Source organism: Salmo salar, chromosome 28, assembly GCF_965601325.2.
Source record: "Salmo salar chromosome 28, fSalSal1, whole genome shotgun sequence".
NCBI classification, from domain to species: Eukaryota; Metazoa; Chordata; class Actinopteri; order Salmoniformes; family Salmonidae; genus Salmo; species Salmo salar.
In genome coordinates this window covers 18,658,120-18,673,522 of record NC_138318.1, presented here as the reverse complement: position 1 = coordinate 18,673,522, position 15,403 = coordinate 18,658,120, and the positions used below count along the sequence as shown (strand labels likewise).

The window sequence follows — 15,403 nt, the reverse complement described above, 5'->3', positions numbered from 1 at the left end:
TGGAAAATATTTGTTTAATTTGTTTTTTATTCAGTTAGCACGGTATGTATTAATTCATATGATCTCATTTTAGAAGTGATGTTCTCTACCCAGACACTTGTATTAACCATGGCTGATGGAATTACCACGCTTTTAAAAATCTCAATTCATAATCGCAATATCTGGCCCAAAAAATGTGCACTTAGATATTTTGTGCAAATCATGCAGCCCAGATTGTATTCTCTATTGTATTCTCTGATTGCTTCTGTAATTCAAAACTCATGACTCCTACCGGGAGGCCCAACAACTGGGCGAAGAAATTAGAGCCCAGGTCAGCGATGACGACGTAGAAGGCAATACAGGTCCCCAACATCAGACCTATCATACTGTAGAGGAAGAGCGAGGGGGAGAGTGAGAGAGACCAAGAGAGAGGGAGGAAGAGGGAGAGACATTCAGATATTAGCATTTGATCAAGGCTCTAAAGACACAAGATATACATCACAACAGTATTGGCTCTCAAAGGAAAGGACACATACCTGGTCTCCACCAGTGTTTTGCCTGGTTTGCCATAGGCATGGAAAGCTAGGCCAGCATAGGTCCTGCGTTTGGTGCTGTTAGCCGTGTGGACCAGAAACATACACGACTGGTGGGTCATCCACGAACAGAAGAACAGCAACAAAGTCCCCAGCACTATCCCACACTAGAGCGAGAGAAGCAGAGACAGAGGGGGTTATTTCAAAACTGCAAATATGGAAACTTTGTCATACACATTTCATATTGACAGGGCATGATGGGGGCCTAAAACTGCAATTCGGTACAAAGATGTCTAGATCAGCATAAAGCATGAGGTGCACTGCCTGTATAATGCACCTGTTAAGGCGCGTGGAAAGGTAAACACGGAACAAATGTTCACTCATTAACTGCCATCACACTAGTAGCTGATCGTGAGTTCAAAGTCGCTACACACGATAAGATAAACGACCTCTGCAATGGAATAATCGTGTGACCGGTGTAAGATAGCGGAAACCGTACCTGTTTGAAACAGAACGGCATGGTCAGAACGCTCACTCCAACGATGCTGTTGACCACGTTCATGATCAAACCCCAGTTTGAAGCCGCCGCAGTCATTTTGAATGGTTCGTTTTTCTTCACCACACAAAAGAACCGTTCAACACTACGTAGAGAAATGACCACGGTAAAGTGGCGGCCGTTATTTGGTCCAAGTAACGATGATGACAGTAGTTGAATCCGTCTGATTCTGCTTTTTCCAAAGCGTATCCTTTTCCAGAGTTATGTGACGTGGCGCTAGTAGGATAGCAAGAGAAACAAAAACATACCGACAGGCAAACTAGATCATTCAGCTAAAATACATGTAGCTATATATATTTCATGTCACGAAATAAAATACGTTTATCTGCATCGTGCATGCACGTTCAAAAGGAAAAATTGACAGCTGAAAGGAAATCGAGCTTTTGTTGTTGCAAAAACTTTGTTCAACACACACCTAACCTTACAGTATTCGATTCCCTTGATGTTGAAGCTTATGTGTATCATCGGTGACCCGTCCACTTGGTTAAAATAGACCGTTATCAATTTATATCCATCACATAAAGCTATAAAGTTTTATTTTCATATTTACCATGAGATAAACAACTACAAAAGCTACGGAAATCACTATTTCCTGAATGTGTAAACAGGAAGTATGAATGTGGCTCTTACTCTTCTTCGTCTTTAAGGTTTTATGGCAGACTACACCTATTGGTGTATTGCCGCCACCTACTGTACGGGTACTGAACGAAAAATAAAAATACCAACGTCATATACAATACAAACAAAATAAATCCCCCAAATCCCCACCCCACTCCAGGTGCCTGTGTGGAAGGAACATTCATCGACAGGATTCCTTGTAATGCCTCTGCTGTACAATCGAGGAGTCCCGCACTCACAACGATTCCTATTTTCTCTGATTTGTTCTTTGTTAGAGCTGTGCAGTTTATTACCAATGCATCTGGCTCTTATTATACCCAGAGATACTTTTGATGACATGGGAAAGTCCTTTAAAATCGTATTAACGCCGATTGTGTAAGTTGTCCATGCGTCGCACGATGCATTCTGTGCTACTTTGGGACAAGGCGAGTTCTCCTTCAAAGAGGCAATGGGCGTCAATTGGGCGCTTGCTTAGAAACCCAACATTAGCATGAAATTTGGGAACAAGGAGTACAACATTACAATTTTTTTCCGAGATGTAAGATAACTAACCCATTCTCTATAATAACGTATAGCTTTGGAATCGTGGCATTACGTACTTTCGTGAAAAATAGTGAAGTTTCTCGACTCCTGACTTTGAGAAGGGATTGCGTGACGCAGCATGACAACGTGAACACAATTGGTCGATAGTCTGCTGGGTGGGGTGTTATGCGGTCTTGTTCATTGCCAATTGGGATTCTTATCTCTTTTGTCATTGCATCGTGACAAGACTGTTCATGATGCGCTTGGCCGTCCTCTAGCGACCAGGCGTGTTGCAGCATTCCGGAAAAGTAGCGTCCCTAGATCCAACCAATGAACTGTGTTTGCACAGCCGCGACCATATGAAAAACCTTCAGGCAGAGAATAGACAATCTTATTTTCTGGTGTTTATTGTGCATGTGATTAATTGTCCTGCACACACGATCAAAAAGTCCAACAAACTAGACATAATAGTATCTGTGGCTGAAAGGTTTTTGGGTTTCCAGGACTTCACTACCGAAACATTGCAACATTACTGTCCGAAGATCTAGAGCCAAGTACATTTTTTTAAACTGCATTGTTGGTTAAGGGCTTGTAAGTAAGCATTTCACTGTAAGGTCTACACCTGTTGTATTATATATTGTCCGGACCTCTGGCAGTCTCTATGGGGGTGCCACAGGGCTCAATTCTTGGGCCGACTCTCTTCTCTGTATACATCAATGATGTCGCTCTTGCTGCTGTTGAGTCTCTGATCCACCTCTACGCATACGACACCATTCTGTATACTTCTGGCCCTTCTTTGAACACTGTGTTAACAACCCTCCAGACGAGCTTCAATGCCATACAACTCTCCTTCTGTGGCCTCCAACTGCGCTTAAATACAAGTAAACCTAAATGCATGCTCTTCAACCGATCGCTGCCTGCACCTGCCTGCCCGTCCAGCATCACTACTCTGGACGGTTCTGACTTAGAATATGTGGACTACTACAAATACCTAGGTGTCTGGTTAGACTGTAAACTCTCCTTCCAGACTCACATCAAACATCTCCAATCCAAAGTTAAATCTAGAATTGGCTTCCTATTTCGCAACTATGCATCCTTCACTCATGCTGCCAAACATATCCTCGTAAAACTGACCATCCTACCAATCCTCGACTTCGGCGATGTCATTTTCAAAATAGCCTCCAATACCCTACTCAATAAATTGGATGCAGTCTATCACAGTGCCATCCGTTTTGTCACCAAAGCCCCATATACTACCCACCACTGCGACCTGTACGCTCTCGTTGGCTGGCCCTCGCTTCATACTCATCACCAAACCCACTTGCTCCAGGTCATCTACAAGACCCTGCTAGGTGAAGTCCACCCTTATCTCAGCTCGCTGGTCACCGTAGCAGCACCCACCTGTAGCACGCGCTCCAGCAGGTATATCTCTCTGGTCACCCCCAAAGCCAATTCCTCCTTCGGCCGCCTCTCCTTCCAGTTCTCTGCTGCCAATGACTGGAACAAACTACAAAAATCTCTGAAACTGGAAACACTTATCTCCCTCACTAGCTTTAAGCACCAGCTGTCAGAGCAGCTCACAGATTACTGCACCTGTACATAGCCCATCTATAATTCAGCCCAAACAACTACCACTTCCCCTACTGTATTTATTTATTTATTTATTTTGCTCCTTTGCACCCCATTATTTATATTTCTACTTTGCACTTTCTTCCACTGCAAATCTACCATTCCAGTGTTTTACTTGTTATATTGTATGTACTTCGCCACCAGGGCCTTTTTTTGCCTTTACCTCCCTTATCTCACCTCATTTGCTCACATTGTATATAGACTTATTTTTCTACTGTATTATTGACTGTATGTTTGTTTTACTCCATGTGTAACTCTGTGTTGTTGTATGTGTCAAACTGCTTTGCTTTATCTTGGCCAGGTCGCAATTGTAAATGAGAACTTGTTCTCAACTTGCCTACCTGGTTAAATAAAGGTGAAATAAAAATAAATTAAAAAAATTGGCGCATGTGACAAAGACAATTTGATTTGATTTGATTTGAAGATGCTCTTCCTTCTCAGGCACCAGAGCCTGTAGGGATGGGCATTGGCAGTTAAATCTGAATAAAGGAGTACATTGAGTTTAGTTTAGTTTATTTAATTTACTTTTATGTTAATTATTTTTTGCTGATATACAGCCAAAACAGTAGGTGGAGGCATGCACCTATAACATTTGTTTGCAGACCACAGTAATATCAAAGAAGAAGAACCCATACAGTAGGTGGCGGCAATACACCAATAGGTCTAGTATGCCATAAAACTTTAAAGAAGAATAGATGTTCTTTGCTTCAGTTTTGTGTATTTCTTCCAAATGTTACAGTTATGACTGGGGGAAAGGAAGATGATGCTAGGCTAGATCTGTGGTTAGGGTAACTTCCCTGAGCCCTAGTGGTTATTGTGTCATCTGACGACCAGGAAGGTGTGGGACCAGAGGAGGGGGATGGCCCGAGCACTTTACCCCAGTAAGGGCTCTGGGGAAGGGGGATTTGACAGGCAGGGATTCGATGGAGCTTTCGATGGTGGGAGAGGGAAGGGGAAAGAGTGTGTGTGTGTGGGTGCATGCGCAAGTGTGTGTGCGCGTCACGGAGGTATGGGGAGGTTAAGACACGAAAAGCCTGGCCATTGTGCTCCAGTGACCCCTCAAAATCAATGTGACAGACTGGTTGATTGGCTGGAGGGTCCTGGCTGTCCACACCTAATCCCTCAAGGTAGGCCCATGGCCTCGGTTGGGATATGGCTGGGGTCTGAGGGAGTGTGTGTGTGTGCTTGCGTGCAATGAGGCCGGCAGGAGATGGGTGCATGAAGGTATGGAAGGCAGTTGCCTTGCTAAGACTGGCGGAGGCAGGACCAGGTACAGTTGTAGTTAGGGGCATTTTTCTGGGGACACATTTCAGGGCAGATTTGGGAGGATAATCCAGTCGGGGTGAAATTAGAAACAGGCATCTGGATTTGACCTACTGACCTCTGTAGGTGACCCCAGGTCGTGGTGGGGTCGCGGGACACAAAGCAGAGCGCTGACCCCTGAGAGGTCAAGCATGCGGACGGCTGAATGGAGGCCTTTCTGGGGCCAGGCATGCACACGATTTCCCATGAGCACCGGGGGCTTGAGGTCCTAAGTCTGCCCAGGAAACCAGTGGGGGAGGGAGGGAGGGAGGGAGGGAGGGAGGGGGGAGGGAGGGAGGGAGGGAGGGAGAGAGAGCCCTCTGCTCCAGTAATCACAGTTAATTACAACGCAGCATTAGCCCTGGCCATGAATGGGGTTTTCAACCAGCCTCCTATACAGAGAGAGAGACTGCATGGCCCTGCCTATCCAACTGAACATTGCCTACCTTTGTGCCTCTGGCCCCTCAACATTCTATTAACCCCCTGTCATTTGACCATCAGTAATACACTGGGGGCTAGAGGCTCTAATGACCACTCTGCTAATAGGCTACTAGACTACAGATAGAATGAAGGAATGGACAAAAGATGTCTTCTGGGCTGGATGGTTAGGTCTGGTGTTGTTGTTGTTGAAATGGGGAGGCCATGTAAAATCGGAATGAAGCTTTAAAATGCAACTTCAGTTCATTTTAGTTGATTCTGTCTTTGAAAAATGGAGGGTTATGTTCTAAGTATTTGGGTCATGAAAAAGCTAGTTATGGGCATTTCCATGTAAAAGGACCCATGAGCACCAACATGTGAAGTTTAGAGGAACATATCAAATTGGGTGTCAAATAAGAGTCCATATTTGTTTTTAAATTAAGGCATAGAATACATTTTCAACCATTTTTCAGCTTAAAAATTAGGTAGTACTGTAAGTGCTTTGATTTCTGGATAAACAGATGTTGGCAGGGAAAACATATAGCAGAAAAAGTCTTAAAAGGTAATACATCAGAAATACAGCAAAATACAATAATGTTGACGTGAAGACCCCTGCCAACTATACTGAACACATATATAAACGCGACATGCAACAATTTCAAAGATTTTACAGAGCTACAGTTCATATAAGGAAATCAGTCAATAGAAATTCATTCATTAGGCCCTAATCTATGGATTTCACACGACTGGGAATACAGATATGCATCTGTTGGTCACAGATACCTTTAAAATAAGGTAGGGGTGTGGATATGAAAACCAGTCAGTATCTGGTGTGACCACCATTTGCTTCATGCAGTGCAACACATCTCCTTCGCATAGAGTTGATCAGGCTGTTGATTGTGGCCTGTGGAATGTTGTCCCACTCCTCTTCAATGGCTGTGCGAAGTTTCTGGATATTGGCAGAAACTGGAACACACTGTCATACACGTCGATACAGAGCATCCCAAACATTCTCAATTGGTGACATGTCTGGTGAGTATGCAGGCCATGGAAGAACTGGGACATTTTCAGCATCCAGGAATTGTGTACAGATCTTTATGACATGAGGCTGTGCATTATGAACATTCAATTCTCTGGCAACAGCTCTGGTGGACATTCCTGCAGTCAGCATGCCAATTGCGCGCTCCCTCAAAACTTGAGACATCTGTGGCATTGTTGTGTGACAAAACTGCACATTTTAGTGTGGCCTTTCATTGTCCTGTGTAATGATCATGCTGTTGAATCAGCTTCTTGATATGCCACACCAGTCAGGTGGATGGATTATCTTGGCAAAGGAGAAATGCTCACTAACAGAGATGTAAACACATTTGTGCACAAGATTTGAGAGAAATAAGCTTTTTGTGCGTATTGAACATTTCTGGAAACTTTTATTTCAGATAAATGAAACATGGGACCAACACTTTACATGTCACTTTTATATATTTTTTCAGTGTAATAGCAACACTTATATTTAGTTTTGGAGAAATGTTTTACCTTCTGTAAGTTTAAGAAATATTGCCTTGTAATTCCGTTACCAAACCCCACATATCTTTAGGATATTTTCTAATTTCTCTCCCTCATGAGGAGGGAGGATAATGTAAGTTCACAGAAGTAACAAGTAATGGTAGACCTACCAATTAGTTACAGTGATTATTTTTTATATCTATTTTGGTTAAGAATTGTTAACTTATTCAGACGCGTAACTCCGTTACCAAATCAACAGAATTACCCCAAAATCAATAATGGAGTTACTGCAACTGAATTGGCTACAATGGGAAATCATAATATTCACAAATCACAGTTTGGTCACCTGCTACTGTCCTCCCTTCTACTGGAATACTGTTATGTTCAGCTCATAACTGTTTTCTTTGTCTTTCTGTTTTCTGGTGGTCAAACCAAGAGTGTGAGTCTGGACAACCCTCCATACTCTCTCTCCCTCTCTGCCTCTCACTCTCCAGTTAATGTAATCTCTCCCAGCTCTTACTGACACCTACCGATGGGCTCCCTCTTTTCCCATTTACTGTAACCAAAACCAACTGAGCACCTATCGACACCGGACATCCATGGACGTTGGAAAGTAGTTGACATTCGGTCAGTCCACCCTGGCCTTGATGTTAACATCCACAGACTTTCATTTCATTTGATAGGTTCAGATTTGGTCAAATCAAATCAATCATAGATGTATGTTTCACAAGTTTGGATAGTATAGTGAGTAAAGCACAGTAGAGTACAATACAGTACCAGTACAGTGAGTAGAGCACAGTAAAGTACAGTCCAATACAGCAGTACAATACAGTACAGTAAAGAAAGGTAGTGTACAGTACAGTAAAGAAAGGTAGTGTGGATATCATAAGGTGAATGCACCAATTTGTAAGTCGCTCTGGATAAGAGCGTCTGCTAAATGACGTAAATGTCAAATGTAAAGAAAGGTAGTGCACGGTACAGTAGAGTAAGGGAATTTTACTGTAAAAAAAGTTAGCATTGCACAGTTCCACTAAATTCGTTTTTGTGTGGAAATTTTTCAGTGGAAATTGTTAAAAATAGTTATTGTGCACGGAGTTGTATTGTTTGTTAAACTTTGAAATCAATGGTTTTTGTTTGGCATACATTTTAAAGTGAAAAAAAACTGACTGAAAGCGTAATTCCGTAACCGTGGAATCCTTAATCCTTTTCTTAATGTTGGCAGGTTTAATGCATTGTGATGAAGTTGTTATATCAAATATATACACTCTTATAATGTCTTAATAAAGTTCCGTTATGGTCCTGTCAAAATAAAATCTATTTTCTGTGTGTGGAGCGGGAGCTTGGGACAGTAAAAGTGTCAGTGTAACATTTTTGGTAAGGAGGACAGCTCAATCCTCCCTCTAACACTCTTCTCCTATACGAATGGTGCCTCTTTCTAACCGTCACCTATTTTAGGCCTGGACACACACACACACACACACACCCTCTTTCTATGAAATACCGCCTAAACTGACCATAAATCCAGTGTGTTTTTAAAAGGCCAGACTCATAAAGAGGAGAGGTGGAAACGCTGCACTGATGGCCCCTCTACACTGTCTACATCGGCTCAAACACACAGATACACACACACACACACACACACACACACACACACACACACACACACACACACACACACACACACACACACAGATACACACTTATGGGAACACACATAGGGATGCACACACGTACAGATACATACACACAGTCACACACACAGAACGATGTATATACACACACACGCACAGACGGTATATTACCCTCCGGGGACAGCGTGCAGTGTGAATGGCGGAGACTGTTACCTGTGTGAGTGAATGGAACAGAGCGTCTGTGTGGATTCATGCTGGGTCTCCTCTATTAAACCAGGCTATAAGGTACAGTGTGTGTTTGAGTGCTGACACTCCTGCCCACACCTATGATCTACAGCCCGTGTGTGTCAGTGTGTGTGTGTGGTGATGAGTGTAGTTCAGTGTAGGGAGGAAATTCCTTCACATTTAAATGGAGATATAATTCTGTTTGGTGGAGTTTGAAATGTAGAAAATCAGGGATCTAGGGATGATCATTTACACAGGGTTTTCACTTTCACACTGACTGTCCGGGGTAAAACTGAAGTCACTCAGTGATTGGCGGAAATGAACCCTGCCATATTTCTCCTTACTTGACACCACCCCCACTCACTCCCTTCATCCCTTCTTCCATCCTTCACTCCATCCTTCCATTTCTCTCTTTCATAACTGAGTCTACCAACACTCTGTGATTAGACTTTACTGTCTTTTCTGAGGTGAAGTTGACCTCAACTCTTACTGAGCTAAGAGAAGTCGATGCCATCTTGGTCCTGTTGTTGACCCCTCATCTTTGCTGGTTTCCAGTTAAGCCCATTGACTGTATAGACAATATTCATCAACTATGAGTTACCGGTAGATGAACTGGATTCATTAGTTAGTTTAACTTGCACACCTATCCTCCTTTCTCTCCTTTTTTTCCTCCTCTGTCTCACTATTCTGCATCATCCCACAGCCCCTCATACTTTCTTTCTCTCTCTCTCTCCTCTATATGTCTTCCTCCTTGCTCTCTCATTCTCCAAACTCTCCTTCTCTCACTCTCTCCTTCCTCTGCCCCCTTTCCTCTGTCACTCAACTATGCGTGTGGATGGCCCCACAGCAGCTGGTGGCTGAGAAGCAGTTGCTTCTGGGGAAAAAAACATTAAGGTTCTCATAAACAGGAAATATCTCTTTAATACCAGTAAATAGAACACAGACGCAGCCATTCATTATCCCAGGCGAACCCTGACCTCATAACATGGCTGCTTGTCCTGCTTCATGACAAAAATGTGAAGCAGCAGTGAACATTATGTTCAGCAATGTAAACAGATCATGATGGAGACTGTGGATCTTCATTATAAGGGAATGTGTAAAGTATTAGAAATTGTGCAATAAGGTCTAAATCATTAAGGTCTGAATCATAACTTGAGATGTGTACACTTAACACTGAATGTGTGTTCCTGGTTCCTGCCCAGATCCTATTTGTGTTTTGTCTGTGTACTCCTCACTCAATAAATATTTGTCGCCTACAACCCTGACCACACTAAACACTTTACAGTCCAGATGATCCACACACATCCCCCCTCCCCTCTTCTCCCATACTTAGTTCTAGTCTCCTTCCTTTCTTCTTCTCTCATCAAAATTCAGCTGTTTAATTCACTGTCGGTGGACCTGATTGATCTGCTTCCTACATATTTGAAAAACATCAACTTAAAGGGTTATTTTAGATCAGAGAGAGAAATGAGATAGAGGAGAAAGGGAGCGAGAGGGGGAGAAGAGGAGAGCAGTACCGCTGTGGTTTAAGAAGAAAAGACACGGGTTCCCTTTGTGGTTACATGTTCTGCCCCTCTTTTTGAATAGAAGAGAAACAAGGGAGCAGCTAGCTATTGTAGGCCCACATAATGGGGACTTTTATTTACTTTCCTGAATGCAGCCTCTGCCAGGGACTCTTGTCTCCCTGTCTCTCTCTCTCTCTCTCTCTCTCTCTCTCTCTCTCTCTCTCTCTCTCTCTCTCTGTCTCTATCTCTATGTCCGTCTCTCTCTTTCTCTCTCTCTTTCACAGTCTCTTTGTCGGATCCCTCTGTGTTGGAGTACGGAGTCATGCGTACATGCATGCCTCTGATATCCAACCCCCCAATCACCCACCCACAAGGAAAAACCCCAAAGGGGAGAGAGATGTGTATCCTCCTGCAACATGTGGGTGCATTTATATATGACCTGTACCTCCTCTGTCCCCCTTCGCCCGGGAAACAAACACACACACCTAGATCACCTTTACTCCACACAGAAATGCATACAAGGCTCTCCCTCGCCCTGCCTTTGGCAAATCTGACCATAACTCTATCCTCCTCATTCCTGCTTACAAGCAAAAATTCAAACAGGAAGTACTAGTGATGCGCTCAACACGGAAATGGTCCGATGAAGCGGATGCTACGCTACAGGAGTCCTTCGCTAGCACAGACTGGAATATGTTCCGGTACTCATCCAATAACATTGAGGAGTTTACCACATCAGTCACGACCTTCATTAATAAAGTGCATTGACGACATCGTCCCAACAGTGACCGTAAATACATATCCCAACCAAAAGCCATGGATTATAGGCAACATTCACACTGAGCTAAAGGCTAGAGCTGCCGCTTCCAAGGAGCGGGACACTAATCTGGATGCTTATAAGAAATCCTGTTACGACCTCCGACGAGACATCAAACAGGAGAAAACAGAAAAAACGGCAATACAGGACTAAGATCAAATCCTACTACGCCGGGTTTGGCGCTCGTCGGATGTGGCAGGGCTTACAAACTATCACAGATTACAAAGGGAAAACCAGCTGCGAGCTGCCCAGTGACAGCCTATCAAACAAGCTAAATACCTTCTATGCTCGCTTCGAGGCAAGCAACTCTGAACCATGCATGAGAGAACCAGCTGTTCTGGACAACTGTGTGATCACGCTCTCCGTAGCTGATGTGAGTAAAACCTTTAAACAGGTTAACATTCACAAGGCCGTGGGGACAGACGGATTACCAGGATGCGTACTCTGAGCATGCGCTGACCAGCTGGCGGGTGTCTTCACTGACATTTTCAACCTCTCCCTGAACCAGTCTGTAATGCCTAAATGTTTCAAGCAGACCACCATAGTCCTTGTGTCCAAGACCGTGAAGGGAACCTGTCTAATTGACTTTTGCCCCGTAGCGCTCACATCTGTAGCCATTAAATGCTTTGACAGGCTGGTCATGGCTCACATCAACACCATCATCCCAGACACCCTGGACCCACTCCAATTCGCATACCACCCCAACAGATCCACATATTACACAATCTCTATTGCACTCCACACTGCCCTTCCACCTGGACAAGAGGAACACCTATGTGAGAATGCGGTTCATTGACTACAGCTCAGCGTTCAACACCATAGTGCCCTCCAATCTCATCACTAAGCTAAGTACTCTGAAACTGAACACCTCCCTCTGCAACTGGATCCTGGACTTCCTGACGAGCCGCCCCCAGGTGGTGAGGGTAAGCAACCACACATCCGCCACACTAAGCCTCAACACGGGGGTCCCTCATGGGTGCATTCTTAGTCCCCTATTGTATTCTCTGTTTAGCCATGACTGTGTGGCCGTGCACGACTCCAACACCATCATTAAATTTGCTGACGACAGGACGGTGGTAGGCCTAAGCACCAACGATGATGAGACCGCCTATAGAGACTCCTGCCAGCCAAGTCACAGACTGTTCTCTCTGCTACCGCACAGCAAGCGGTCCTGATGCACCAAGTCTGGATTTAACAGGACCCTGAACAGCTTCTACCGCTAAGCAATAAGGCTACTAAATAGTTAACCAAATAGCTACCCAAACTATCTCCATTGACCCTCTTTGAACAAACTCTTTTGACTCATCACATACTGCTGCTACTGTTTATTATATTTTTACATTTTAGTCATTTGGCAGATGCTCTTATCCAGAGCAACTTACAGTATTGAATACATACATTTCATGCATTTTCTTTTTTCTTTTTTGTACTGGCCCCCCATGGGAATTGAACCCACAACCCTGGCGTTGCACACACCATGCTGATGTTGCAAACACCAAGCTCTACCGACTGAGCCACAAGTGACTATCCTGTTGCCTAGTCACTTTAACCCTACCTATATATACATGTCTACCTCAATTACTTCGTGCCCCTGCACATGAACTCAGTACTGGTACCATGTGCATATAGCCAAGTTATTGCTACTCGTGTATTTATTCAGCGTGTTATTATTTGTTTCTATATTTTTCTCTCTGCGTTGTTGGGAAGGGCCTGTATTGTAAGCATTTCACTGTTGTTTTCGAAGCATGTGACAAATACAATTTGATTTGATTTGACCCCTCTCCCTAAATCCTTAGCTGCTATCCAGCCGCTGATCAGTGTCCCCTCCTGTCCAGACGCCACATAGTTAGTAGTTAGGCCATGGAGGGTTTTTTGGCCAATCCTGCTGTGTGTGTGTGTGTGTGTGTGTGTGTGTGTGTGTGTGTGTGTGGTGTGTGTGTGTGTGTGTGTGTGTGTGTGTGTGTGTGTGTGTGTGTGTGTGTGTGTGTGTGTGTGTGTGTGTGTGTGTGTGTGTGTGTGTGTGTGTGTGTGTGTGTGTCTGTGTGTGTGTGTGTGTCTATCCAATACAAAATACTATGTAGCTATGGGTTATTCTATTCAACTCTCTGTAACGTTATGTAGCCCTATTTAGTTTCTGTATGCCTGGCTGCCCTTCCCTCTGGTAAGTACATGCTGTATTTGGAGCCCTCTCCCCTGGGGTTCAGAGTAACCTGCATTCAAAAGCAAGTAAACTACCACATAAAGATCATCCTTCATTTCTCTTGAAGTCACTCACACACACGCACACGCACACATACACACACACACCTCTGACCCTGTTTGAGGTCACACAGAGGGGGACCAAAATTAGTTTCAAATGTTGGCATTATTTATTATTGGGTGTCATCTCACTGTACAAATCCCTTACAGATGTTTGCCTCCTGTGCATGCCTGTGTGTGTGCATGCCTGTGTGTATGTGTGTGTGTGTGTGTGTGTGTGTCCCTGTGTCTGTGTGTGTTTGTGTGTGTGTGTGTGCTTGCACGTTTGCCTCTTTGCGCGCGTGTGTGCGTACGTGCCTCTTTCTGAGTGTGTGCACATGTCTATGTTATGACCAATCATATGCTGTATATCCTACAGGTGTTACAGTTTACTGATATGAACCTCTTTCCCTCCTCCACAAACTGAAGAGAAACCGTCCTCTTATTCTACAGCTGGCTGCCAGACATCCCAATGCAGACTCACAGACCACCATGCAGATTGATCAACAGTTTCGGTAGTAATTGTAGTAGATCTGTATGTTGATCAGCTGGTAGACCAATGATAATCATTAAATATTTTACAAATATCTGTTTGCCACCGTTAGAACATTATATTGTTCACACACTATCCATACTCCTCTGCTGCCTTCTTCCTGCATCAACATGTAGTGTTGTGTATTTACCAGTAGGGGGGGCCCCAAAGCATCCTTTCAGTCTCATCCAGAGAGTGATATCATTGAAGTACAGAGTGAGGTTGCTCATAGATCCTGTTCTAAGGTCAGTTTTGTGCTTTCACGTTAATTAATGTTTAAGTTTAGGATTGGGGGAGGGGAAGCTGTGGGGGAAACTGACCTAAGATCAGTATCTAGAGGCACCTTCATCTCCCTACTCCTCCCTCCATTTCTGTTTCTCATCCCATTCCAGCCTGTTGCATAATCTTCTGTTTGTCATGGCAACGCTGGATTGTTTGAGATTCCAACCAAGTCATCTGTTATGTCACCTGATCTCACCCTGAACTCTCTCTGACACACAGACACATACACATACACACTCTTTCAGGCTGATGTCATTGCAAACACAGAGTCAGTTCCTGGAGAGGGCTGTGGCTGCAACAGTGTGATCTTCTGCCATGATGTCATATTGATGTGTGTGTGTGTGTGTGTGTGTGTGTGTGTGTGTGTGTGTGTGTGTGTGTGTGTGTGTGTGTGTGTGTGTGTGTGTGTGTGTGTGTGTGTGTGTGTGTGTGTGTGTGTGTGTGTGTGTGTGTGTGTGTGTGTGTGTGTGTGTGTATTTGAGAGAGAGAGAGAGAGAGAGAGAGAGAGAGAGAGAGAGAGAGAGAGAGAAGTAATGGTTAGGTTAAGGTTTCTGTACATAGGTTCCATAAACAACTACGTGTGTGACAGTGTTTATTGTCATCCATTTCATCGGCAGGTAGGGAAGGGGAGGGGGAAAGACACACAACCCCCTCTTAAACATCTGGTTTGGCCATCGTTCCCTCTCTACTGATGTACCCCCTCCCCCTTTCTCCTAATCGCTTTCTCCTCACCCCTCGCAAACACTAACTGTGAAGTTACAAATATTAATACTAAATAGGACTTATTAAGTGTCCGGTTTCATAGGGAAGATCCATCTTAAACCCCCCACGACCGCAACCTACACACATTGTTGGAGGTAAAAGAACACTGTTAAACAATTAAAAGCAGATTGGCAGCACTGTTTCTATTAGAGAATTAGAAGTCTTGCTGTATAGGTTATAATGAAGCCATGAATGATACATACACTGTTGCATCAGCTTTTCAAGCTAGTCATCAGAAAAAAAACATTCAAGTATAATGACAACCTTAACCTTTGCACAATCATTTTGGTTGATGTCAAACTAGGGAAAAATACTCAAATTTCAACACTAAACTTTTCAGTGCTAACTTTTTCAA

General features: G+C 43.8%; 1 protein-coding gene across 5 annotated transcripts in view; it reads right to left on the bottom strand.

Moving 5' to 3' along the window:
* Positions 1-1,710, bottom strand: part of LOC106589592 (putative sodium-coupled neutral amino acid transporter 10) — a 29,696-nt gene extending 27,986 nt beyond the window's left edge. For 4 of the 5 annotated variants that reach the window (XM_014179750.3, XM_014179749.3, XM_014179753.3 and 1 more), the window contains exons 1-4: positions 1,484-1,710; positions 1,012-1,284; positions 516-679; positions 272-365 (exon numbers count right to left, since the gene is read on the bottom strand). In XM_014179750.3, the coding sequence (XP_014035225.1) occupies positions 272-365; positions 516-679; positions 1,012-1,107 (354 nt within the window). In that variant the 5' untranslated portion in view covers positions 1,108-1,284; positions 1,484-1,710. The remainder of the gene's footprint in view (positions 1-271; positions 366-515; positions 680-1,011; positions 1,285-1,483) is intronic. The other variant, XM_014179751.3, reaches the window with a different exon arrangement.
* Positions 1,711-15,403: the final 13,693 nt, after the last annotated feature.